We start from the raw sequence: 25972 nt of genomic DNA, 5'->3' as shown, positions 1-25972 counted from the left end.
CGAAACTCCTAAGGAATGGTACTTGGAGCATGGAATTGGAAAAATACAAAACTAAAAAGCAACTCTGTGGATTGCGTTGCCCACTTCGGTGCTTGGGTTTGCTTTGTGTTAGCTCAGCTGTTAAGCCATCCCCACTCTCTTCCAGCCTCCTTGACTGCAGCTTTCAATTATTTATGATTCTGTTGGCAAACTTTCTTTCAGTGCTATCTTCCAAATAGTGTGGGAACCATAAACAACAGAGATGTCAGTGCTGGTGGCAGCTGAGCAGTAGCGATAATCCAGTGAGATCCTTTCTTCCCGGGCTGTATCTAGCCCAGCAGGACATCTCTGTGCTTGCACACACCTTGCTGGATCAGCTGCTGTGAAACCCCAGCCCCGCATCAAACTCAGCCTCGTGGGGCTGAAGAGAGAGAGCGAGCCGTAATTGTGCATTAGTGGGAACAGGCACGACAGTCTCATACACAGAATGCTCTGCTCAAGAAATAGCTAATTACTTAGGATTCAGCCCGAACCTGAGTCTGTAGCACAGTGTGGTGCTTCATATCTTGTGGCTTGAGGGCCCTCTCCATCCATTCAAAGCCTGCCAGGGGCTGCCTCGGTAGTCTGCCCCCCCCCACACCTCCCCAGCACCTGTCTCTATTCACTCATCTCTGCCTTGAGACCATGGTTTTTTCTCATTCCCTGTCTTCTTGCTGTCCTTCCAGAGCACCATGCCACTTCTTCCCCTAACAAGGACTTGTTTCTAATCGCCTTTGAAAGTTATTTCTGGACAAAATGTAAAAGTAAGCTGTTGAACAGTTTAGCCTTCAGAGATTAAATCTTGTTAAAACAAGCCCAAATAGGACTCGAAATAGATTCCTGATTTAAATAATCTTCAGTAAAACTTGTTATTTTGTTTACCTTGGATTTCCATGAACTCCCTCCGCAGCAAGCTCATCCTCCCTGGGGTCCTTTTTCCATTTCCCTGGAAGACAAACAGCTTCAGCTCTGCAAAGCGAGCTGGCCCGTGTCAGACCGCTACAGCCTTGGTCAGCTGGAGAGCTGGTGACAACGCAAAATATGTTCAAGACCTTGTAAAAGCGCCCACATTTAAGGGGCTTCTTAAATTTTGGTGGGACGGGGTCACTAAGGACTATTGCCAGTTCGGGAGTTCTCTGTGCAGGGTCACCTCCCAGTCTTAGAGCAGTCTTTGAGATGTCCCCTCACCTTTGGGTGTTACTCTTCCTTTTCCCTTCCCAAGCTTAAGAGCAATCTAGGTAGGATCTAACCCTCCTGTCTCTGGGTTCCTGCTTCTCTGTCCCTGCCCATGCCCTGGTGACAGGCAGGAATTGCCCCCAAAGGCTGGCTGGTGGGCATCACCTTGCCCCCTCTCAGATCTTCACGCTGGTGTGGTGACATCTCACCAGCACAAAGTCTTTGAGCTCTTGTCAACCTTGGAGATGAGGTCAGGATGGACACACACCCTGGGCTCTGCCTCGCACATGGCCAAGACAGACCCCTGCTTGCCTCCGCCGGGTCACATCAATGAGAGGAAAAAAAGCCATGGGACAAGAGCAGTCTGAAATGTATTTAAATAGAAATAAGAAATGAGCTGAAGGAACGGCATCTGTCGGCATGAGGCCGGTCAGAGCAGCTGGTGCTGGCTCTGTTAGGAGCACGGCAGAAAACTCATGTTCAAAGGAGGAGACCGGTCCCTTGCAGACCATGGGAAGGGACTAATGAATGCCTGGAGGAAGGGCAGATATCTAAGTGCAGAGCTCATCCTGCTGTGTTTGAGTCAGTTTTGTACCTCCTGACAATCTAAATAACCTGCGTCCCAGCTGGGATTAAGTCAGCGCTGGCCGCAGGCTTCGCTAGTTCAGAAGAGACCATTTGTCCTTGCAATTAAGGGAGCAGCCTGTAAAACCTGCAAGCTGAACAAGCCAAACGCCCAGCAGGCAAACTCATCCCACCTCTGTCCAGGCATTGCCCTTACTCAGCTCTGGCTCGGGAGGTGCAGAACAGCGTGGGCAGGAGGAGGGGGGTCACTGCGCAAGTGGCTGACGTCTCGATGGGATCTGTCCTCCCGCAGGTGATGAGGCACGAGAACTCAAGCGTTTTGGAGCTGGATGGAAAGGAGGTGTCTGTCTTCACCCCCTCCAAGCCCCGCGAGAAGTGGCTCCGCAAGAGGACACACGTGAAGCTCCGGGTAAGGGTAGTTTTGGGGCTGCCTCCGCAGCAGGAGGGAGTGCTGTCATGTAGAGGGGTTTCAATTTTGGCTGCAAGAATGGCACTGAAGGCAGCCAGCGTGGGCACAGCTGTGTCTGTCCATGGCAGAGACAGGCGATCATGTTGCACTGCTGGTATATAGCAGTGATGATATCCTACCCGTGCAGTTGTGAAAGAGAAAACTGAAAGATCTGTACCAGCAAGGTCTCCTTTTGGCCTTGAGTCTACAGAAAATACAGAATGCGTTGGCTGTGGGTCAGGGAAAGGGACCCAATGTCTTCAAAGTCCAATAATGCAAGTTCTCTGCTCGGTAAATGCCCTTCACTCCCAGGAAACGTCTCTGATTCCCGAAAGAGGGCAATTCTCTGCTAGAGCTGAAACGATGTCAGCAGATTTATCTGGCAGCCGTTTGTATCGCCTCTTAAATTGAAAGTGTAAGAGTTAATAGACAGTATTGGAATTGCACATACAAACTGCCTTTGAAATTGGCTTTTCAGCCACGTACGCTCAAATCCACCCCGTCGATCCGGGGCACAGAGTCTCACCTCTGCCACAGGTCAAATTCTTTCCTAAAGCTGAGAGCTGTGGGTGGAGTGGAGGGGGGGAACAGCACAGAGAAACCCACGCTCCAATTTGTCCAGTTACATTTGGCGTTTCCCTGTGAGGCTGTCCATCACTGCAAACTTAAAATTTTCTTTTTTCCCTTTGCCTCTTGACTTATGCAGAATGTCACAGCCAACCACAGGATAAACGACACCATCGCTAATGAAGATGGGCCCCAGACTTTAACTGGAAGGTTTATGTACGGTCCATTAGATATGGTCACACTCACAGGAGAAAAGGTACTGTGTCTGCTCTGGGGGTTGTGCACCATGTGGTGAAAAGCGTGGGGGTCAGGGACAGAGGCAGTGCTGGTCGGTGCTACCTTGGTCCCTGACAGGGTTTGCTAGCCTTGCGTTTTGGCCAGGTTCCCTTCCTCAGACTTGTGTGGTGCCTCCTACCAGGAACAGCATTCATCATGGAGGTCCTCACCACCGAGGCCGGGTTTCATTCCAGCATCCTGATGTTTGGATGCTCCTCAGCTTGGTGAAGTGCAGAGGGTGGAAGCAGGACCCAGCCCCTGCTGTTCTCCAAAAGGGGCTTGGGTGGAAGGTCCCGGTGCTTGGCCTATTCTATTTGTCTGTGTCTTCAATGCTGTTGTTGACCCGGCCTTGCTGTCTTCCCAGGTGGACATTCACATCATGACCCAGCCGCCATCAGGAGAGTGGGTTTACTTTGACACAGAGATCAGCAACAGCAGTGGCAGGATTTCTTATGTCATCCCTGAGAACCGGCGCCTGGGCATCGGCGTGTACCCTGTCAAGATGGTGGTCAGGTGAGGTCCCTTGGGGTGCCGGGGCTTAGTTGGCAAGAGGAACAAAGGAGGAATTTGATGACTGTAGAATATGGTCGCTCCTTGCGGGACAGCTCGGCTTGTTGGCTGGGTTCAGAGCCTGGTTTGCCAGCAACAAGGACAAAGCTATTTGTAGTCTACAGCTGTAAGAAGATGATCCACGTTTTATTCTGACTCCTGCATCATCGACAGCATGCTAATGGAGCTCCCGTTGCAGGAGCAGGCCTTCTGCACCATGGACGTATGGCCTCGTGGTCGTCTGCAAAACTGCACAACTGAGTGTATTTTAAAGACCATAGACTTGTCCTTGAGAGACAGAACTTCGTACAAGTGATAATTCACAGCCTAGGGGCTCCAGCTCAGCTTCAGCTGCTGGTGTTGAGCTCTGGAAGGGGGAGGAGAGAAGCATCTTCTCAGTGGTGAACCCAGCAATGGTTTTCTGGGGGTATTTTTTTGAGTCACTGACGCCAGGGCTACAGAGTACTACTTCCATCCCCACTTTAACACAGAGGCCTTCATACAGTGCCCGTCACTGCTGTAACTGAGGGTGGCATCGCTGTTAGAGCCTTTGGGCCAGATTTGGGTGCTGCTTTGGGCTTGTGGTGCACTGCAGGACTCGGTGATACCTTCTGAATACCTTGATGCCTATAAGTACCTGCATCCCTTTCAGGGGCGACCACACGTACGCAGACAGCTACATCACAGTCCTGCCGAAGGGGACAGAGTTTGTGGTGTTCAGCATCGACGGCTCCTTTGCAGCCAGTGTATCCATCATGGGCAGTGACCCCAAAGTCCGTGCCGGAGCGGTCGACGTTGTAAGGTCAGCGGCAGGGGCTGGGGCAGTCGGTTTGTTTTACACTGGCGTTGCTCTACATCTGCAATCTATTGACTTGTGGTTTTCCTTCTAGGCACTGGCAAGACCTCGGCTACCTCATTATCTATGTCACGGGCCGCCCTGACATGCAGAAGCAGAGGGTGGTAGCGTGGTTAGCACAGCACAACTTCCCCCATGGGATCGTGTCCTTCTGCGATGGGCTTGTTCACGACCCACTGCGGCACAAGGCCAACTTCCTGAAATCCCTCATCACAGACGTAAGCGTGGGTCTGCTGAAATATGATCGTAGCACGGGTTAAGATTGCTCCTCGTCCAATTGCCCCTGTCAGCACCAGTCTCTTGGCAGCGATGTGACCCGCAGTGGAAGATTAATCTGTTCATTTTATTTTCATCCTTTTATTGCTCTACAAAAGTGTCTTTGCTGTTAAATTGTGTCATCTCTGCTCTGCACTGCTCCATTTCATCACTGGTCCTTCCAAGACCAAATGCCTAATGAAAGAGAGGCAGCAGTGCCTCCCTTCCCCACACGTGCACTTTTTTCACCTGTTTGGTGGCTTTCTGGCTGCCTGTGGTGTAACCAGCAGGTGTGAGAGGGTATGGAGCTGCTGTAGAAATGCCCTTGCACCACACAGCCTTGACAGGAGACTCCACAGAGTGTGTTCCTAAGCATTTGACCCCACGGAGGTCTTAACATTGCTCAGCCCAGAGCCTCAGGAAAGCTCCAGATAAAACAAGGTTTTCTCTGTCCGGCAAGTGAAGGAACTGCCAGTGTCCCAAGCTCTTGTGCCCTGCCTTGAATAGCAGAGAAAGCCCCTCGTGAACTCTCTTGGACTTTCCTTTCAGCCTGAGTCACAGTGGCAGGAGCAGCTGGCCCGTACTTGCTGCCTGCTCTCCCTTGTCCTCCAGAAGAACAAGTTTGTGACCAGAGTCAGAGATTTCCTTTCCATCTTCCTGGCCTGCCTGCAGCTCCGGGAGCAAAGCTGGCCGGTCTGTGGCGGTACCAGTGTCCACACCTCCCCTACCAGCCCCTGCTTCAGCACACTAAGGAAAGGGTTGGCCAGGAGCTGCTCTCTGCTCGGAGCGGAGGCAGACGAATCCCTGAAGAGCAGCATATTTTGCTGCCTGTCCCTTCTCCCTCCGCCCAGCAGAGTTAAAAAGCAGTATTGCATGCAGCAGCATGGCTGGTGGACAGGAACGCTCCCCACTAATGATTATTGCACGGGGAGGGGGGGGTTGCAAACAGCTCCTCTCCCCCAGTGACAAGTAGGCAGTGAAGTGTGCCGCATCCCTGCCCCCCGCAGACCTCAAGGACAGGCTTTGGATCATCAAGCGGAGATCTGCTTTCATATTGCTGTTACTCCTCTTGTTCTGGCCTGTAAACATCCCCAGCCCTGTTAATTAGTGCTTTGCACAGTGGTGCATTATCCAGCTGGGAACTTACATAACTTATTGACCTCAGATTCCCACAAATGCTATTTTAAAAAAAAAAGTCCTGCCTGTTGAGCAGCATGGGGCACCCATATGTTCTGACCGCATGTTGCTTTCCCTCCCCGCAGCTCCACATGAGGATCCACGCGGCATATGGATCTACTAAGGACATCTCTGTGTACAGCTCCATCAGCCTCCCACCCACGCACATCTACATCGTTGGCCGACCCACCAAGAAGCTGCAAAGCCAGTGTCAGGTAGGAGCCAGCTTGTCTGAGCCCTGGAGGTGCTGCCAAGGGCCCCCCGTGGGAGGGCAATGGGAATTTCGTCATCCTAAAACTGGTGATTGAGCTAGTGTTTGCCAAGAGGACAGGAACTGTTGCACTTACCAGGACCCATCACATCTGTCTGAGTGGTTCTCTGTCTTGTATGTCACCCCAGAGAACCTGACAGAGCAAGCGCGTTTGGCTGCCAGCGGCTATCAGGAAAATGTGTCCCACCCCTCTAACGCCTGCCCTCGTCCCTCTTGTCTCACAGTTCATCACAGAGGGGTACGCAGCTCACCTGGCCCAGCTGGAGTACAACCATCGCTCACGCCCGGCTAAGAACACCACGCGCATGGCACTGCGGAAAGGCAGCTTTGGGCTGCCCAGCCAGACCGAGTTCCTGCGCAAGAGGAATCACTTGCTGCGGACCATCTCCTCCCAGCCTTCGGCCACCAGCGGCAGCGCCGGCCACCGCCCCGAGCGCACACAGAGCCAGTCCGACAGCGACAAGGAGAGGGACAGAGAACGCAGCCAAAGAAGCATGAGCATCGCCACGGGGTGCTGGGGCCGGAGCACAGCATCCCGGCTGGAGTCTGGCCTCTTGGGGCAGAAGTAGCCAGACCAGAGCCAGCGACTGTCAGCTGCAGCCACCAGAGGAGAAAACAAAAGGAAAGAGGGACGAGGCCGGCGTTACGGGCTGGAAGGGTAAATATGGTGCTACTCCAATAACATCATGGTATTCTGGGAAGAGATGGGAAGTTTCCCATGCAGAATGTGCAGGCCTTGCAGCGGGAGCGTCAGGTTTGTGCAGCGTGAGCCCAAGGAACAGCTAGAAATTGGGGGGGAAAAGTTTCCAGGTCAAGATCGCGCTCTCTCCTGCCTCCTTCTTTTATCCAGGTTTAGTGACTGTAAATACGTGCCTCCTCGCCTTGTTAGCCATCGCTCCGATACGCGTGACCGAGTGCTGTCCTCAGAGCCACAGGAACAAGGGATGAGGCTGGGGAAACTTGTTCTTGGTTGTCCCAGGCGTCAGACTGAGGTGCTCTGCGGGTGCCGGCACGGGGTGGGTTTGGGGTTCGATAAGCGTGCTGTTTCCCCAGCACAGACAGCCCCAAGCGAGGGATTTATTATGGACCGTGCCAGGCAGAGCAACCGAGAGCTTTACATGTACAAAGAGCTTCAAGTTGAGCCACTTTCTCAAGGAGTACGTGCAGTGGGAAAGCATAAAGATGTGTCGATGCTGTTGGTAGAGGCAGAACGTCGGCAGATTCACGCCCGAAAAAGTGGGGTCGTTATTGTTATTACTGTTATTTTCTAAAGAGACCTTTTAGAAGCCGATGGAATTTAATGCGTTGACCTATTAAAAGAGGAATACAAGCTATTTTGTTTGAGCTGTTACAAACCTCAGACACTTAATTTGCTGTTAAAGTCTCCAAATATTCTCGCTATATATTATTTCCAAAAGTAACCACCGTATCTTTGGAAACAGCTGAAGGCACTCAGCAGCTAGATTGCATTGCAGTTCTTCTCATCCAAATGCAGGGTCTGACTCTCTCAACACCCACCTCTGAGACGTTTTCTTCTTCCCAGGTTCTCTCCAAGTTCAGTAGCAGCTTTCATGGGAACTAGACTTGCTTCTTTTACCTGTAGTTACTGAACTGTAAAACCTCATTGTTTTTTGCACTGATGATTTTTAGAATGGAAACCTGTTACCATCTCATGTAGCTACACCTAACTGTTTGTAGTGCATGACAATGAAATACTGCTAAGCCAGGGGGTGTGTGTGTATATATATACATATATGCATATACATATGCACACACACGTATATATATGTATATATTTAAAAAAACAAAAAATCTGTGCAGAAGTTTTTCCAGCAGTAAGGAGACTGTAAGGAAGTGTGCCAACAATGTCAGGCAACCTTAAGAAAAGGCCATATCTTAATTTTCCTGGTGTGTTTCTCAGTGGATGTGCCCGAGCTGATGGTTTGTGTGCTGCTGGTGCGAGCTGGGGCTGGGTGCGTGGCAGAGGGGAGCTGCCAGCACGCAGGGCGAAGCGCTCACTGCTGGCTGGCACCCCCAGTGACACAGAGACGTGCGCGGTGCGCGGTACAGGAATGGGAGCGCGTCGCTCTGCAGCAGCAGAGAACAGTGCCTAGAGCGAGGGCTTGCCAAAAAGCCCCTTGGTCCTGTCGCTCCCCGGTCAGCCTGGCCCCGACAAAGGGCCCGGTTCCCTCCTTGCACACACCTTCTGGGGTGGAGGGGCATCCACCCCGGGGGTATCCGGGGTGCCCATTTACAGACTCCAGTTGGCCTCTTCACGTGGAGATTTTATAGTCCTACCGAGCTCCCTGACTATGTGTAACCCTGCTTTCCCCCACCACACCTTCCTGTCTTTATATCACTTTCTACTTATGAGGATCTTATTTATAACAAAGAATTTTTTAGACTGCCTGCTTCATTTTATTAACTGTTTCAATATGAAGTGCAGGATGGCTGCACCAAGATACACAGCACTGTGAACGCTGCTCTGCTAATTGGCTCTGGGCCACGGTAGGCAAATCCAACTCATCAGACATCCAAGGCAGATCTCATATGTTCATGGCGCTGGAGGGTCGAAGCCGAGGCAGAGGAGGGATAGTGCTGAGCTGCCAGCGGCATCCGAGCCTGCGGAGCGCTCAAACCCGACTGCCCGCCCGCCACCCAGTGCATCTCCCACATCTTGCAGCCTGACTGCAAAATGTTTAACCGCTTCTCTTTGATAATTGTTCAATTACAGAATGTATCTATCTGATGACTTTTGTTACCGAAAACTGACTTCCCTTTCTGCCGACTCAGCTTAGCTCTCTGAATGTACATCCAGAGCTTACTGGGTTTAAAAACAATGATGTGAATTGTCCCAGCTGTTTGCTAGTTGAATGTTGTATCAAACAGATGCCATCCGAGTAGGAAGCCAAGCCACAATCCATCCTGTGAAGTCACCAAACCACATCACAAAATAATTTCTGCAAATTTGGATATGGCCTTTGCAAAATTCAGCTTTCCTCCAAGTCCACAACCAAGGCATGATCTGTACATTTTCCAATGCTGACAAGATGTCCACATTTTCTTATGTGTAGATAGTGTAAAACAGAGGCGAATGTAAATGTTCAACATAAAAAGTGGATATATAAAATTGAAAGTTATTTATTTATGTAGAGGAAAAAAAATGTCTGGAGGGACTGGAACCTTCAGGGTTTATTAATATTTTAAAATGTAGCTTTTTGTTTCAGGCATTATGTACAAAGCAATTATTTTATGGACCAAGTTTAATGTAACTGTCAATGAATGCAGAAGTGCAATATTATACTCACCTCTCCATCACTTCATGTTTTAAACAGCTACTAACCAGTTAGACTGACAATCATAGCACCTCCGTCCTCATCCTTTGTTGAGCTTCTCGAAACTTGCCTGGGTCCTTTCCCTGGCCCCCCATCTGTTGCCGCTGTACAGATCCAACACGGAGAAGCAATTGTAGAGCAGGACCTTTATTGCTGCAATAATATCAGATGAGGTGGGTGTAGTTACCAGGAAATATGCCAATAAGTTTTTCTCCACCGATTCAGTCTGTCATAGTCTACATCAATCTATCCTCAGCCGCCCCCATCTGGCACTCATCTCTCTGAAGCAAAGATCAACGTGCTACTCACTCAAAGAACAATAGCAATAGTTTAACTCTGTGTTTATAACCTGTTTGTTCCGAGCTGTTTTGGAGAGCAATGCATGTGACCTGATGCCTTTCCACGTGTACGGAAGAGGATCCGTCTGGATGCAGTGAGGGAAAGATGAATGTATATTCCATCCTTACTAAAGGGGCACTGTCAGGTTACAGACCTAATTTATCTTTGTTACAAATAACTTGTTGCTTCGAAACGAAAGAATACGAAGTTTCTTGTACTCCTCCCTATCGCAGTTGTCTGGGCAGCCATCGGCGCGACCGGCGACAGTTGCGCTGCTTCTGCTGCAGCCCACGTCCTGTTCTCGCACACTAGCACAATGCAGCCCGCGCTGCACAGGCTGCCTCAGTCTTTTTTGTTTTGTTTTTTTTTCAATTGTTTCCATGGGAATCAAACTCTGCTGTGGAGCTCAGATTTTTTATAAAAAGCAGCTTTTTGTATTCCTGCACTATTGGGCCAGACTTTCTACCTGACGCTGTCCCTTTAAAGTCTTTTAAAAATAAAAAGAGGAGCCTGTGCATTCCCTCCGAGTTGTTTTCCTGGGTTTGCCAGATCACTCAGTCAGATGAGGCGAAATTCTAATACCAAAAACGTTTACAGTGTCCGACACGCGAGCCGAGAGCAGTAACTAGCCAAAGGGTTACTAACAAACTCCCGCTCCGCCCAGCAGCCGCTGTGCTTGCTGTAGCAGCCCCTTCTTCAGGTATCGCCACCGTTTGCTGCATTTCCTATTAGTTCTAGAAGCCTTACGGTCCCCTCCCTGTCCTCAGCACCCTCTGCCTGTTGATACCCTCGACTGTCAATTTTATATTCCAACGATGTTAGTTATATTTTATTTATAAAAAATTGCTTTAGGGGTAACAGACGTGTGTGTGGGGAACCACTGGAGGGCTTGCCCGAGGGCGCCGGCAGCCGCGCTGGGTACGCCCCTGTGTGTACAGTACCGTGCCAATGACTCGCTTGTGTGTGACAAACCTTCTGTACAACTTCCTTCTCCTCCTTGCTGTTAGTGCATCGTTCCAATGCCTGGGTGTGCTTTGTGTACAGTATCATTGTGAGTTACACAGATTAAAGAAATGGGAAGGCTCTTCTCTGTCTGCTTTTTTTTTTTGGAGACTCTAGAAACAGACAAGTTGCAAAACCCAAGATGTGAGCAGGCGCCAGTTTAATGGGGTTACAGCGATGAACAGAATGTGGAAACCCTCCACGCAGATCAGTCCTGCAGAACCCATTTGTCCTTTAATACATTTGTCATTTCTTTTCTTTTTTTTTAACAGTTTGTTGATTTATGGACTTTGCAGTGGGGAAACGGCGAGCTGTTTGCTTCACAGCGGCCGTGGGCACAGGCCCTGAGAAGCCCAGAGCCCTAATGCTGCCCGGGGCCTGCGCTGTAGGGAAGGGACACAAGTCACATGCAGGAACAGACAGCAAGGCAAAGCCACCCCTCCGTAAAGCATGCCTGCCCACACCCCAGCACGGCATGCCAGGTCAGCAGTCCCCCCAGCACCACCTGATGAGATGAAGCTGCCGAAAGGCTGAGTAAAGCCCCTGGGGCGCAGCGGAGGGTGGCACTTGAAGGTGCAGAGGAGAGCTGCAGCCTGAGCAGAGCCACGCAGCAGCACAGCTGCTCCTCTTTCAGCGGGGTGGGCGAGTGCAAAGGGCCTGCGAGCCTGCAGCACCAGGTAAGCATGGGGCATGCAGATCCAGCAAGGAAGGGGCCAAGAGCAGCCCCTGAAGGGAAGGAAGTGGCAGCCAGCTGCGTATTTTGCAGCCCCCAGCACATACCCTGTCTTGGCCGCCGCGCTGGCTCCTGCCCACCAAAGCCCAGAGCTGAGGGGCAGCAGCACCTCTAGGTGCTCGGCACCAGCAAGCCTGTGCCCTGGGTGCTGCTGACCTCCTCCAGCCTCAAAAGGGGCATCGGGGCAAGTAGGTCTAAATGTGTTACAGCCACACTGGCTCAGGTCAGGAGAGGGAGGGGAGAAGCTGTTTACTGGGCGATGAACCGTTAAAGTCACTTTCCTTCCCAGTCAGTAACTTACAGAATGGCTGGAAACTGCCCCTGGGGAAGCATCTTGATGTGGTGCTGTCTGCATCGTCCAGAGACAGAGGCTCGTGCCTGCGCTGGCACCAGCAGCAGGACAGGCTTCCGGCACGGCTGGCGCCTGCGTGCTCATGGCAGCATCCCCGTCCTCACCTGGAAGGCCAGCCCGTCCCCCCGCGTGGCTTGCTGCAAAGGGAGAGACACGGGTGCTCACAGCATTGCCTGCCCAAGGATGAAGGACCACCAGCACCCACCCCCGGGGGCCCCTGTGGAGCTGCCAGGGCTCAGTTTGCCCCAGTAGAGTCAGTGGGGTCCCCAGGGAGGTAAGACAACGCCTCTGGGTGCAGCAGCTCCCCGGCTGCGCCCACCCACCAGCAGCTCGTGCTGGTGGCAAGTCCCCACTACCTTGTTAATCTCCTTGTGTCTCTCCTTGCTGACAATTTCTTCCAGTACTTCGCCGTCTCCTTTAATAAGCCTGGAAGACAAGGACAGGCCCACAAGCCGTGAGGGCTACTGGCAAATTCCCACAAGCCATGCTGTTTCTCAGCCACAGAAGGCAATGACCCCCCCCAGTCCCCACCCCACGAGCTGCTGTTGTGCCCCAGCTCAGGCACACAGCCACCACCAGCTCCCTCACAGCTGTACTTGCTGGGCTGATGCACCTCCAGGCAAGACCAGTGAGGACCTATCTGTGAGGTTGCATTATGTGACCTTTTTTTGGCCTTATCAAGCTTAAATAGCACAGCAGGCTTTCCACTGCTCTTGTGGGATTAATGTCAGCATGCCACAGCAAGGACAGGTGTGTTGCCCCGAGAAATCAGCATCCCCCTGCATGGGCCAGCCATCCCTGCCCCAGGCTGTGTGCAGAGCCAGTCATGCTTGCACACAGCAGGAGAAAACACTCATAATAAAAGCATCTCCTGCCACCCCACCATCCGCAGGCTTTGCTGTCAACAGCAGTGGCCCCAACCCCTGCAAAAACCTCTTTCTTTTTTCACACAGAGTTCAGGTCTGGTCCTGGCTGCCCCAGGAAACTGCAAAGCCATTCAGAAACAGGAACCGATTTGGGCCTGAAAGGCAGCCAGACTGGGGAGCATCTTGCTGAGCAAATTCCAAGCAGTATCGGAGGCAGCTCACACCTCCAAACATGAACAGAAATTTAATTGTCTTCATTACGTGCCTTACAGGGAACCGACCTTTGTTCCACACCTCCCTGAGCCCCGCAGGCTGCCTTCTATTTTAAGACTGGGCTTGTCATACCCAATTCTCTTCAGCATGATGTTTTCTGCTTGCTGAGAAGATGCAGTTTATTAAAAACTGGGTCATTTCTATTTGGCAGCTAAACGAACTTTGGTTTGATTGTTGGCTGTAACCCTAAGGGGCACACACTGCCTCCTCACTTGCACCCAGGTGCTAAGCAGGGCTGAGTGCTTCAGAGCTGAAACACAAGTGCATGAAGCAGTGGGGTGAGGAGGTGTCACCCCCCCACCTCTCGTTCCTGTTCTGCCCCAGGTTGCAGAGTCCCATTTAATGGATGAAACCAAACTCTTCACAGCACAAGGAACAAACCTTCTGCCTCCAGCAGCAGGGTGCTCTGGTGTCTGTGTCCCACAGCTCCTGGCTGGGACGCAGCCCAGTGCCCCCTGCATGGAGCCCCAGCACAATTCGATAATTTGGTGTCAAACATGTCACTTTCTGGGTAAGTTACACCAGGTCTGATGGGAGGGGATCTGCAATGGATCAGCTCAGGCCTTTGCTCCTGAAGGGGACCTGGGTCCATGTGTGGTACCGTAGTGCCGTAGACGGGCATCCTCCAGGACTCCAACCCATACAACATGGATGGGGATGGACAACCTGCCTCCCTTTTCCCCAGGGATCATACCTTGTTCTCCCCGTTTCAGGATCCACGACTCTCCTTATGACACTCTGCCTTGCATCCCATTCTTCCTTTGTCATTGGCTTCATAGCCTGGATTCGGGATTTTTGTTCATCTGTCAAAACTGAAATGCATCAGTTAGTCAGAGCCATGCTCACGGGGCCAGCTCCTGGCCAAGGGACATAGCACCACGCCTGACATGAACAGACACGCATGCCGCACCAGTTTCCCGGCGGTACTTGGGGTTCAGTGATGAACCACACAAAGCAAGGGCCGCTTCACGTCCCAAAGCCAGTACCAGCTTTGCCAGTGTGTTACTGCTGACTGTGTCCTTCCATTTGGCACCTTCGTTCCCTGCTCACGTCTATGAACTACATCTAAACACTTCACAAATGAATCTCTCAATGTGGCTTCTTGTGTTTACTTGGTGTGGCTCAAAGGCAGTCACGGTACGTAGGAGGGAAGAGTGTCAGGAGCTCCTCTCTGTGCACAGCCCTGATTCCCTCAGACACCTTGCTTGGGTCCCAGGAAGGGGGACATGCAAGCATCTTTCCCCAGCGTGACACTTGTGTGCCCTGGCTTCAGCAGCAGGGAAACACCATTGTTACCTGGTCCAGAGTCCACCAGTGACTCCTTCTGCCACTGCTCCAGCGAGGGGCCGGGCACCGCTTCTCCCTTGGCTTTCTCCTCCTTAGCCCTTTCCTTTGACTTCTTTTTTGATTTCTTCTTCATTCTCTTCTTCTTCTTCTTGTTTTTGTCTTTTGGTTTTGCTCGCTTTTTTTTGCTATGTCGCTTCTTCTTTGTTTTGGAGTCACTGTCACTGGAGTCATCAGAAGAGGAGCTGGAGGAAGAGGAAGACGAGGACGAGCCGGTGGATGAAGATGCTGTCTCAGAGGAAGAGGTACTTGCCTTCCTCTTCTTCTTATCCTTTCTTTCCTTCTTCTTTTCTGCAACACATAGGAAGAGGTTGAGTGGAGCAGATCTGGCCCCAGGGCAGCAGGGATGCTGGTTACCCCCCTCCCAGCCTGGTTTCTTTCTTGCCTGAACAGCAAAGCCCCAAAATACTGGGGCAAAGACCCCTCTGTGACAACACCTTTAACACATCACAGTGTGAAATGCCATGCTGCCAGACCATCATGCAGAGCGGCCGTAGGGCTCCACACTTGTCAGAATGAGACCAAAATGGGCACAAAGTGCATGGCAAGGCGACAGACACGGATTTAGCTAAAAGCAGGGACCCCCTTCTCCCACCTGGGCCCCCTCTGTACATCCACCTCAGGAAAATGTGGTGAAAGTGCGGGGTCGCAGGCCTTTCCCCTACCTTCCCTAGCTGCCGCTGAGCTCGACTTGCGTCTGTGAGACCCAGAGGTCCGCTTCCTTGGAGGAGACCTGCTGCCCCGGTGTGAGTCCTTGCTGCTTTTCCTCCTTTTCTTCTCCTTCCTCTCCTGTCTGCTCCGAGACTTGCTTTTGCTCCTGCTTCGCGATCGCTTCCGAGACTGGCTGTGGGCCATCGTGCGTCAGCCCCTGGAGGGAATGGGTTACATCAGTGCCACGGGGGAGACCACCCTCACTCAGCGGCAACACGTCTGGCAGCCCCAAAACCCTTAGATCCAAACCTGAACCAACCAGCCCTGGAAGACCTGCTCCCATTAAACTCCCTCTCTGCTCATGACTGCTCTTGCTGAGCTCCCAACGTGCAGGGATAGGTCGGGGTTACCCATCACACAGCCGTGGCCAAAATGAATTTCACCAACCCACAAAACAGAGCCCTCAGTGGAGAGCTGGGGCTGTGCAGGCACAGCACTGCCCTCCCTGGGCAGCCCTCGCCCGCCTCGAGACAACCGTCCCCAAGCAGGTTCAGTGTGAAACCTCCACCAGGCTTTCCCTGCACTTCTCGTGTTTGTCCCTAGATGTGATGACTAAGAGAGAATCGGGCTGATCCCCACCAAGGTAAGGGTTTGCAGGCAATGCTGTGCCCCAGGACAACCCCCGGCAGCTATGGGCTGTGACTGCCCCATGGGGCTGGGAGCCATCAGGAGGACGCTGCACCCGCAGACGGATGCCAGCAAGGTATGATCGATGCTGTGGCAACAGTCAGCAGAACGAAACATCCTCCCCAAGCTGAACACAGAGTCAATCACCCCATTATTTAAAATGCCGAGAGCAGGCACGAGCCAAGGGGAGGAATGAATTTTTAATATTCCAATTTGCTTTTAGAAAACAGATTATGCACTGAGCTGGCATCCCCGTCCATCAGCCCAACCAGCTGCCAACAGCCACAGGCCAGGGACGGCATGAGATATGCTCTCATTAATTTAAAAAACAAACTGGTACTGTCGGCAGAGCAGTATCTGGGAAATGCTTTCTCACAGCCACCTTCCAACTACTGCACCTAACTGCCTGTTTACCACCTCGGTATTCCCAAGAGGCGATTTGCTCCCAAGTGAATCAGACTTTTGGTTGGTTTCCAAACGGAAATTTCAATCAGAAAAAAAAACCCAAAACACAACCCCAAAACGATTAAGGACACTCAGGGAAGTTTCTGAGGATGAGAGTCCTTCATCGACGCGCACCCAGCAGCCGTCCCTCGCACCGGGGCCTTGCTGGCGGCACGGCGTTTGGGTCTCGGGTCCACTCCACCCGTGGACGCGGCGTCAAGGTCAACGGATGCGGAGTTGGGTGCGGACAGGAGCATCCCGCAGAGCCCTGGGCGACGCCGCGGGAAGGGGACGAGCCCCGAATCCATCGCCGCGAGCACCCCAGGCTGGTCGAGGCCCAAAGCTGGCCTATCGCCTCCACCTCAACACCAGCTTCGTGGCCTCAGCAGGGTGACTCCTCCTGCCCACCCAGCTTCGCCCGGGCCCGGGCCACAGCGGGGAGCCCGGCCGCTGCTGCTGGAGGGGGGGGCCCCTACCGAGCTTAGCCCCAGGCGCGCTGGCCCTTTAAGAGCTCAGTACGAGGTGCGCTGGCCCTTTAAGAGACCGGCGTAAGGCGCGTCCCCTTTAAGAGCACGGCCCGGCGTGTCCGGCTCTTTAACAGCCCCCCCCGCCATCGGGTGCCACTGCAGCGCGCATGCGTGTGCCCCCCCCCGTCTTCTCAGCCGGCCCGGCCCTGCCGCAGGTAAGAGGAGGAAGGAGGGGAGGAAGGAAAGAAGGGAGGGAGGGGAGGGACGGGACGGGACTCGACTCGACTCACCGCGGCCGGGCCGGGCCCCGCACCGCCCCGCCGGCACCGAGCGGGGCACCCGCCGCCGGGTCCGCGCTGACCTGTCCCCGCCCACTTCCGGCCGCTGTCCGCCGGGCCGGCCGGCACCTGGGCCGCGCTCTTTGGTTCCGGGGCCCGCCCCGCCCCGGCCCCGCCCCAGTCTCGCCCTTTAGTTTAACTTTTGGGCCCTAATTCGGGCACAGTTAGGAAGCGCTAACGTTTTCTGGTGAAGGAAATGAAGCCTTCACGACTGAGTTTCTTGAGACCAGCCCTTTGGCTCCGCACACAAATACAACAGCCCGTTTCCTTCCCGAGATGCAATTTTAATGGGTTTCGCTAATGAAAAGCTAATTGGCGCTGTGTGCTAACGGCATCCCCGGCCAAAAATACAGCTGATCTGCTGGGGAGGCTTAAATCAGCACCCTTTGTGCAAGCCGTACTGGCTCACGTTCAGCCTTTCACAATTATGCAAAGTCCACAATGCTGTAATTATTGCAGTTCAACAAATTAATCAAAAAGCCCCTTATAAATGCAGTTACCTATGTGTGATTCAAATACATACAATTAATCTTCCACAGAGCCAAACGCAGCCACCAAATCAAAAGATATCTGGCTTCTTTAATTGGTTTTGTAGATGGGAGAGTTCGTGGTTTCAGCCAGCCGGCAGTACGACGGGGAAAGCACTTGACCCTCCTAACACGCCAGCTGCCAGGGGATCTTGGCAACAAATTAAGAAGCCCCAGGCCTGCCTGCTGCACCCAGGTTGAGATGGTTATTTCATATTTTCACTTGTTCACGTAACTAAAGGAAGGGAGTTAAAGGTACACTCTTGCCTTCCTCTAGAAAGTTGTGTTATGTTGCAGGTGGCTCCCAGTGCTTTGTCACTAAAGCCAGTTTCTGTTTGCTTAATAAGGTTCACAGAATCTTTGAAAGGGAACTTTCTGCTCAGGAGAGCTCATGGATGCCTTGAGAGATCCTCTCAGCTTACCCTGTGGGACCAGCTCTCCCTGTACTGCTCCTGATGGCTTTTTCAGAGCCTGGGTTAGGTAAACCTCTGCTGATGATAATTCCATGTCATTCCCAGCAGCCTGTGGTGAATCACCTGTATCTCACTTTTGAGCAGATCCTTCACTGTCACCCAGCAACAAAAAGCTCTTCCCCTGGAAGAGGACAGGAGTCCCTGTGAATAGCAGAGCAGTGATAAGTGCAGGGCTTTACTGTGCCATTCTTGTCGGTTTACAGCACGACCTGTGATGCTGCTGTTGGCACAAAGGTCTTCACAAAGGCCAAGCAGCTTTGGGTGTTTTCCCTGTACACCTCAAAATATTTACAGAGCCTTTGCAGTGTATCAAAATGTTAAGGCTTTCTATGGCTTCCAAGCGGTCCTCCTGCTCTCCAGCCCGAGTGTGAGCCCTGGCAAGCTGAGTACCAGCTCCTCCACCTGTCCAAGCAGCTGGCTTCCCTAACCCCCACAGGACTGGTTTTACATCACTTTCCAAGATGTTAGCTACTTCTTACGTGACTGGTGCATCCATCAAAGAGTCTGTTAGTGCAGTCTGAGAGGTAAGAAAGGAGCTTTAGGCAACTTGGTCTGGAGAAATCAGGCTCTACTGTCTGCTACCAGAAGGAACAGAGATTCACAGTCTCAGGCACATCATCGTCAAGGGTTTCTGTGAACCCATCTCCAAACCCCTCTGCTTCCACCAGCTCAGGTTTCTTGTTGCACATGGGGCAGAGCTGGTTGCGGATGACAGATGATCTCATCCAAATAATGAGGTTCCAGCGTTCCCCAGAGGCAATGGGAAGTGCCCCGTGGATCTGCCCTCCTCGGTGTAACAGCCCCTGGGCAACCACATGTTCGATCTCTATGTACTTTGGCACAGGGGTAGGTTCCTGGAACAAAGGGAGGCGGATACAGCATTCTACCAAAGTCCCTAGCAGTACAATGCTCAAACAGTTGAAAATTTTACTTGTCACCTATTCACCCACAGCACCCAGTGAACAACATGGAGAGAACTCATTGCACCTCTGAAATGCAGCCACTTCAGTGCTGGCCTGGCAGCAGCTTAGTACAATGGTTTTCCAGTAAGACATTCCCAGTGGCAGGTGCAGGGGGAATTTAAAGACAGAGATTCAATCAAAAAAACTGTTTCACCAGTTTATGGGAGCTTTTACCCCTCCTGTCTCCTGGAAATAGGGGCTACAGATTTAGTTTTAAGTCTCATCTGAAATAAATTACCTCTCTCTCTCCCTCCCTCCCCCCTCCCTCTCAGCACCTCCCTGCTCCTTATTGCAGTTGGGGAAAGATGGGCTGGTTTGTTTCACTCCAGTTTCTACTACGATAGCTGTCTCTGGTCTCTCTTTGAATTAGCTGCAATTGGCTTGAATATTGGTAACATGCTTGTAGCAGAAAAGGCTCCTGTATAACCAAGACATTTTAAAAAAGAGGGAAGGGACAGAGCAGGTTTGACTGTCAGAAGTGAATAATTGTTTTTTAGAACACAGTTAATGCCTTGAAACTGGGGAGTGAGGGGCTAGTGGGGAAGAGAATCACGGTCCAGATTAGGAATATGCTCAGTACCTGGCTGAAATCCCCAAAGTACAAGTTGCCTTCTGTGAAGTCCTTTCCCAGTGAAACATTTAAGGTGACTTCTGCATTGTCATAGTGAGAGCTCAAATCCAGATCTTCGTGGAGCGAGTACTTGACCACAAATGCTTTATGGCTGTCCAGGCAAGCACCTCCCAAATCAGGATAAAGCAGTGCCGTTATGGGCTGCAGGTATTTTTCACGCAGGGGTGTGATGAAAGTTTCATCCATCCCAAGCTCATTTAGCAAAACCTGTCTCAAAGAGAGAAGATGGGAACAGCTGATCAACTACATCTGCTGCTTCATCAAGAGCTGCTACAGAGCTGTCTTGTTCTATTCCAACCCCACTGCTTGCTCAGATAAAGAACTTTAGAGCAAAGGCTCCAGCTACAGGCAAAAGAAGGAGCACCAAAGTGGAAAGTGATGGGGAAAAGACAGAGTAAGATCAAAAGTCGAGTGTTCTTTAAAAACTGACTCCTTGATTTAAATGTGTATTGCTTAAATACAAGGTGCTCTTTGCTCTGAGAGACCAACTCCCATCTCCTTTCCCTGCATTCCCCTGTCGTTTTGTCTGTGTAACACACACTGCCTCAACCATTTCACTTCAAGGGGGCTGTACTCAGACCACACTGTGCTCAAATTACAGACATTTGGGAAGGAAAATGAGTACGAAGCAAGGAGGTAAACAGAGTCTGCTTGTTAACACTCCCCCTAAAGAAGCACAAGAGGTAGTGAGTCCTACCCCATAGTTATTCATAGTGTTGGGCCTGCCTTTAGGCATATCCGACTGCTCAAAGTTCTCCAGCTCATCCACAAAGGCTTGGCAAAACTCCTCTGTGAACACTGGGAGTCGATAGATCCTCTTATCTGTCAAGAGAAGGGAAACACCGTTTGCTGGGGAAAATAACAGGCGAGAGTGTTCTTGGCTGTCACGCTGTCTCGCTATACTGTGCTGGTGTCAGTGAGAATGCAGGACGTGCTTCACTTTGTGCTCAGGCTGCTCAAAGGGCTGGAACCATTCCCTGGGATCAGCTCTGGGACGTATTTGTTGTTTTTCACGTTGGCCCCTCGTTTCCAGGCTTCCCCATCTAGTTGGGAGATCGGGCACTGATTTAAATGCCTGCTGTAGGTGCCAAGGAAATGTTTTGAGAGAGTCTAGAGGGAAGGCGGTGTTATCAACAGCTTATTGCAGGCAGACTGAATACAGCCTCCTGGAAGAATGAGACTCGAGGTCATTTAGGATATGTGGGATTCACTCATCCAGTGCCAACATTCTGGGAAGACCAGGCCTTCTGAGCTGCCTTTCAGGGTAGAGCCCTCAAGATCTGTGCAAGCGGAGCTCAGTATCAAGGATACAGAAGCTGAGATAAAGACAGAATGAAAAGGCTGTGTCTGAAAATCCTGCCTTGGACAAATCCAGGAGCCCTGCACATACACAACATTTGTGTCTTTCTTTTTGTCTTGAGAAAAGGAGGCAACTTTGCAGCTTCCCCTCTACATTTTGTCACCATTTCTGGTAGGGAGAGAGCTTCACAGATGCCTCCAGGGAAGCTTAAACCCCAGATCTCTTTAAAAGACTGAAATCTAGACTGAAACTATTTCAGCTCAGACTAACCAACAGGGATTGTCTGAAATGGTAAAGCACCTGGGGAGGGAAAACCAAGCTCCCCAGGCTAACAATGTTCTTTCAGCAGGCTCACCCGTGAGGTTGTGGTAGAACCAAAACCCCAGCCCTGCTGCAGTTAAAGCCTCTGATGAGACATCAGCAAACTGGGATTGGAAAAGCAGAAAACAGGATCTCATCCAGAGCATAACTGCTGCACAATACTGCCTCTCCAGAGACTATCGTCAAGCAGAAAATAACATCCTGTTTGTCTCAGCTGTGTATCAAATCTGAGCTATTAAAGACAGGGCTTGAAAACAGCTGTCGTCACTGAAGTTGCAGTGTCACATGGGGAGATCTTTGTGGCTGATCTGTTGTTGTCTTTACCTGAGAAGGACTCGATGTAGCGCAGGAGACCGTGGAGATGAGCATCTGGCGACGTGCAGTATGACACAATTTCTAGAAAATCTGGGGCCAGGAATGAATCCTGGTGTCAAGGGAAGGATGATAAAAATACACAGAAACACAATTAGCCTGTGCAGTCTTTTATAGCCCAAGAAAGAAATGGAATTCCAGCCAGCCAGAGGAAAATATGTAGAGTCTAGGGAGGAAGGCTGATAGACACACTTGGGTTACTTCTGTGGCAGGAAACACAGAATGTTACTCGTGTTTTTCTTGGTGGTTTAGGTAAGTTGCTGCTTGCTCTGCTTCATGGGTTTTCAAGTACAACTGGCCAGATTTATCCTTAGCGTGATGGGAAAGAGCCTGGCTCGCCTTATGGACTCCTAACGGGTAAGTGCAAAGTCCTTCCTAGTAGATTTAGCATCTTGTCATGGCCTTAGCGCAACAGAGTGGCTACACTCTGCTTTAAGCACTTCCCCACACAGATCACAACAGACAACAGCAGGGTGGACAACAGCAGAACTTGTTGCTAAAGGATCACAGAGCAGTAAATCTGCGAGAACTTGTGTGTGCGTTACTGCTGATCTGTGGTAATTATCCAGCTGGGAAGTCTTGGGTCTGGCAAACATGAGGAAATCCAAAGCAGAGCAGCCCACAACAAGAAGGGCTACCCCCACATTTGTGGTGGGGTGTACACATGCAACAGCGTGCTGCTCCCCTTCAGACGATAGTCACTAGTACCTTGTCTGTGTGTTAAGCCCATAGATGCTGATTTCTGTGGGTGTTCGTTAGACCTCACCGACCCTGTTTGCAGCAATGATGCTTTAGGTCTAAATTACTAATGGTATTCTGAGTCCAGTACCAGGTGCTGGTGCAGCTTCAATATAGAATGACCCTTATCTGGCTATAAGCCAGGCGGAATCCTGCCTGGAGAATACGCTACACTGTGAAAGGTTTTAATTCAGTTTCAATATGCTACGCTTTGGTTTTAATTCAGTCCAGCTCTAGCATTGTGGGCAATCCCGAGAAGAGGGCTTCCTACTGCAAAAATAAACTGTTGGGCAACTCCTTGAGTGCAAAATAGATTCCAAACATACTGTCTACCTGCAGAATGTAAACTTCTGGGTGTTTTCGTTTGTAGCACTTTGAGATGATGGCTTTGCGTTCCACTGACTGATGAATTAACTGTTTTCTTCTCTGCACTTCTGCCTCAATCTACAAGTAAACAATAGAGCGTATTGTTAGAAAATCAAAAGGGATAACTGAAACAATTTCAGGAATTTGCTCATTGTTTTAAACCAGTTATTTTTGTTCCAGGCACCTCTGGGAGACAGAGTGTATGCCTTTGCTTTTCTGTAGTCAAGACAAGTCTAATAAATATCTGAAAACCCAAATGCCCAAGAGGGATTTGAGACACATTCTTATTACAGATGGCTTAAAAAATAATAGAAGGCGTTCCACGGACATGTCAAGTGGAGCTGCAAGGCTTCAGCCCCTTCAGGCATTCTGACGCCTCATGAATCACTGGCCTACGCTTTAAGAGTCTGGCTTATGTTCTGACAATATAAGCATTGTCCAAAATAAAGACATTTGCTGGGAGGGAGACAAGACTTGTCATGAAGGGATTACTGCTAAGTGTTGTGGGGACAGGCTAGTCTGTCATTTTAAAGAAAACAGCTGTAGTAGCAGCTGATTTAGGCAGCTCTTTCTATTTAATAACCCCCCATGAGATTAGTTTATAACATTCCCCAGCAAAAAAAAAGGAGAGTGTGACCGGCCCACCCTGCTCCCAACCCCTGGTAATGTGGTTAGCATAACGCCATTTTATAAGGCAAGCAGCCATTCTCTGCAAACAAACGGGTCACGTATTCATTCCCTTTCTCTCATTATCAGGCCCTGAAGGTCCTGTGAACCAAGCAGACGAAACAAACGGATTTCTTCTTCCCCTCCCTACCAGCCTCAAGGTTCCTGGGCGCCAGGCCAATTACTCCCTTCCTTGCCGGCCTTGAAGGTCCCAGGCACCTGGCCAGCCAGGTGGTGTTGATGATGCCATTGCAGAACAGGGAAGCATAACAGCACCCAGAGCACTGTCTATAAAATCAAGCAGTTACAAGTCCTAAGTGGAAAACTTGGACTGGAACTGCTGCTGGACAGTGAGAGCTGTGACACCCCCCCCAACATGGCCAGGGACACCTCTGTCATCGTCTGCTTCCTCTGAAGGACTGAGTGATTCGTATTCTTTTATATGATTTTTGAGTCTACATTATGATGGTTATATTGATACAGCAAACCATGTATTAAGATCTGACCTGATCTACAGAGGGTCCAGGTGATTAGAAAGTTAAGTTAGGATCTAGGTGATTAGAAATTATAAGTTAGGATCTAGAAATCCTAGGTTGTATTAGAAGTTCTGCTTATTGTGCTACATTGATTCTGCTTGTAGAAATCCTGTGCCGTTCAAATCATAAATTCTGTGCCATACTAATCATAATATCCCGTTAAGAAAATTAAGCTTTAATTGTAACTATGATTTAGTGCCATCATCGTTCTGCCAAGGATCCGTAAAAGAACCTGCCTGTCCCCTTTGTGTTGGGTGAAACTGGAGCCGGTTGTGTGACAGATCTGTGTCCCTCGCCTGGAAAGAAACACAGATCTCTCCCGAAAGAGTGCGCCGGGGCAGTTCGTGGGATAGCCTTCTGCGGCAGACCTCACGTAAGCTCTGTAGGACCCTTGGGTGATCGCATCTCAAGCCACCCTTTAAAAGTAACTGACAAAAGAAGGGACGAGGAAAGACAGCTGACTAAAACCACTCAGCAGCACAGAAAGCCGTGCTAATAACGTGTCGCAGTGTTTACTTCCCGGCTGTCACCAGTACAAACACATCACTGACAGCACCCAGCCCCGGATCAAGGCACCAGCAGGCCGTTTTCTCCCTTCGGCCTCTGCCCAGCACCGGGTTTGATCCGGACGAGGCCCCGGGGAGCTGTCAGGGCCAGGGCTTGTGGCTTCAGCAAGTCCCCCCGGTCCCCCCCTGGGTGGAAATGCCACAGATGAAGTGTTGGGGGGGGGGGGAGGGGGGGATCCCCTGAGGGGAGCCCGGGTGCGATGTCCCCTCCGCGCCGCCGGGCAGGCCCCCCCCGAGGCTGGGGGGGGTCCCCGGGTCCTCCCCCACCGTGAGGCCTTCGGTTGCCCCCCTCAGGGAGCCGAAGCCCCCTCCACCCCCCCCCGGCCCTCTCTGACAGGATTTACCGGCGAAGCCGCGCTCACCTCCCGCAGCGCGGCGCTGAAATCCTCCTCGCCCCTGCAGCCCCGCTCCCGCAGCGCCTGCAACACACGCGGCCGGTCAGCCCCTCACCGCCCTCGGCCGCCGCCGCGATCGGGTGGGGGGGGTGCCCGCCGCTCCACCGTTACCCGTCCGTGGTCGCGGCGGAGCTGCCCCTCGTCCCGGTACCGGACGTGCAGCCCGTAGCGCCCTACGAAGATGTTGTCCGAGAAGAAGCAGGCACAGGCCAGGAACGGGCGGCCCGCGGCCATGTTTCCCGCCGGCACCGGGCAGGGGCGGGGCCGCGAGCGGGTCCCGTCGCCAAAAGGCTCCGCCGCACGGGGGGGTGCCGCTTCCGGCCGGGCCGGCGCGAGCGAGGGCGCGTCGGCAAATTCCCAACGGGGAGAAAACGGAGAGGGGGCGAAACTTGCCCGTTCTGTCCCGTTTTATGCTTCTTTTTTTTATTTTTCTTTTAAATTTCCGTGGCGTCACGGCGGCCGGGGCCTGCAGCGATGCCGCTGCCCCACAGCCCCCACCGCCCCAATCCTTGGCGGAACCCCGTGTCGGCTCCGCGGCCGACTCCGTGGTGACGCGGGCAAGGAAGGCCCGGAGCCCGCGCTGACAACACAGGGGACGGGCGGCGCCGCGGGCGAGCCGGCCGCTCCATTGGCATGGCGGGCGGGAGGGGTGCTGAGGAGCGGGACCGGGGGGCCAGCTCCTGGGGACGGCAACGGTCGCCGAAGGTTATTTGCAGACGTTCCCTAAGAGCCGCCGCCACGCCCCTCCTCCTCCTCGGGCCGCGCCCGTGCTTGGGCGCGCGGGCAGGGGACGCGCCCGGCGGGGACAACCCGGAACCGGGGTCACCCGGCCCGGCCCGGCCCGGCCTGTCTGTCCCGTCTTGGCCCGGCCCGGGTCGTCTTGTCTTGTCTTGTCCCGGCCTGGCCTGGCCTGGCCTGGCCTGGCCTGTCTCGTCTTGTCCCGGCCCGGCCCGGCCTGGCCTGGCCTGTCTCGTCTTGTCCCGGCCCGGCCCGTCCATGCTGGCCATGGACTCGGCGCTGCAGGTGGCCGAGGAGGAGGTGGTGGCGGCCGAGTCCTGCGGCCCCAGCAGCAAATTCGAGGACATCTACCGGCTGCTGGCCGAGGGCTGCT

The 25972-nt window shown here is 52.1% G+C and overlaps 3 protein-coding genes across 18 annotated transcripts in view; 1 reads left to right on the top strand and 2 right to left on the bottom strand.

Moving 5' to 3' along the window:
* Window positions 1–9770, top strand: part of PITPNM2 (phosphatidylinositol transfer protein membrane associated 2) — a 141428-nt gene extending 131658 nt beyond the window's left edge. For all 12 annotated transcript variants that reach the window (XM_075041370.1, XM_075041365.1, XM_075041367.1 and 9 more), the window contains 7 exons: window positions 2072–2188; window positions 2934–3050; window positions 3435–3583; window positions 4272–4421; window positions 4510–4693; window positions 5993–6121; window positions 6402–9770. In XM_075041370.1, the coding sequence (XP_074897471.1) occupies window positions 2072–2188; window positions 2934–3050; window positions 3435–3583; window positions 4272–4421; window positions 4510–4693; window positions 5993–6121; window positions 6402–6746 (1191 nt within the window). In that variant the 3' untranslated portion in view covers window positions 6747–9770. The remainder of the gene's footprint in view (window positions 1–2071; window positions 2189–2933; window positions 3051–3434; window positions 3584–4271; window positions 4422–4509; window positions 4694–5992; window positions 6122–6401) is intronic.
* A 1228-nt stretch (window positions 9771–10998) lies between these two features.
* Window positions 10999–17055, bottom strand: ARL6IP4 (ARF like GTPase 6 interacting protein 4). Of its 3 annotated transcripts, XR_012652309.1 has the most exons (7): window positions 16961–17055; window positions 15087–15289; window positions 14374–14712; window positions 13772–13889; window positions 12295–12364; window positions 11888–12075; window positions 10999–11236 (listed from the first exon to the last, which is right to left on the bottom strand). XR_012652309.1 is itself a non-coding variant. In XM_075041382.1 (6 exons), the coding sequence occupies exons 2-6, from the start codon at window positions 15274–15276 to the stop codon at window positions 12019–12021; spliced, it is 774 nt and encodes a 257-aa protein (XP_074897483.1). In that variant the 5' UTR covers window positions 15277–15289; window positions 16961–17055; the 3' UTR covers window positions 10999–12018. The 3 variants fall into 3 exon arrangements, 2 of the variants coding, with proteins under 2 accessions (XP_074897483.1, XP_074897484.1); XM_075041382.1 differs by having other exon boundaries at window positions 10999–12075; XM_075041383.1 differs by lacking the exon at window positions 16961–17055 and adding an exon at window positions 16339–16537 and having other exon boundaries at window positions 10999–12075.
* Window positions 17056–17277: 222 nt separating this feature from the next.
* OGFOD2 (2-oxoglutarate and iron dependent oxygenase domain containing 2) lies at window positions 17278–25240 on the bottom strand. Of its 3 annotated transcripts, none has more exons than XM_075041378.1 (7): window positions 24973–25240; window positions 24811–24885; window positions 22666–22776; window positions 21547–21646; window positions 20299–20423; window positions 19551–19808; window positions 17278–18862 (listed from the first exon to the last, which is right to left on the bottom strand). In XM_075041378.1, exons 1-7 carry the CDS (start codon window positions 25093–25095, stop codon window positions 18587–18589), a joined length of 1068 nt encoding a protein of 355 aa, XP_074897479.1. In that variant the 5' UTR covers window positions 25096–25240; the 3' UTR covers window positions 17278–18586. The 3 variants fall into 3 exon arrangements, with proteins under 3 accessions (XP_074897479.1, XP_074897481.1, XP_074897482.1); XM_075041380.1 differs by having other exon boundaries at window positions 24829–24885; XM_075041381.1 differs by lacking the exons at window positions 21547–21646; window positions 24811–24885; window positions 24973–25240 and having other exon boundaries at window positions 22666–22760.
* Between the last annotated feature and the right edge of the window lie 732 nt (window positions 25241–25972).

The sequence above is a fragment of the Buteo buteo genome, chromosome 11 (assembly GCF_964188355.1).
Source record: "Buteo buteo chromosome 11, bButBut1.hap1.1, whole genome shotgun sequence".
Taxonomy (NCBI): Eukaryota; Metazoa; Chordata; class Aves; order Accipitriformes; family Accipitridae; genus Buteo; species Buteo buteo.
The sequence above is the reverse complement of the archived record's forward strand: the minus strand, read 5'-3'. Positions and strand labels throughout refer to the sequence as shown.

Bases quoted from the DNA above. Each gene is read 5' to 3' on its own strand.
- OGFOD2 (XM_075041378.1), bottom strand. From the start codon at position 25,095: ATGGCCGCGGGCCGCCCGTTCCTGGCCTGTGCCTGCTTCTTCTCGGAC. The intron at 19,809-20,298 runs GTAGGACTCACT...TCTTTGAGACAG, and splicing joins ACACTATGAATAACTATGGG to GTTTTGCTAAATGAGCTTGG. The intron at 18,863-19,550 runs GTACTGAGCATA...CCTTTGTTCCAG, and splicing joins ACTTTGGGGATTTCAGCCAG to GAACCTACCCCTGTGCCAAA.
- ARL6IP4 (XM_075041382.1), bottom strand. From the start codon at position 15,276: ATGGCCCACAGCCAGTCTCGGAAGCGATCGCGAAGCAGGAGCAAAAGC. The intron at 13,890-14,373 runs GTAACAATGGTG...GATGCATTTCAG, and splicing joins ACTGGTGGACTCTGGACCAG to TTTTGACAGATGAACAAAAA. The intron at 12,076-12,294 runs GTAGTGGGGACT...CTCCCTTTGCAG, and splicing joins GACACAAGGAGATTAACAAG to CAAGCCACGCGGGGGGACGG.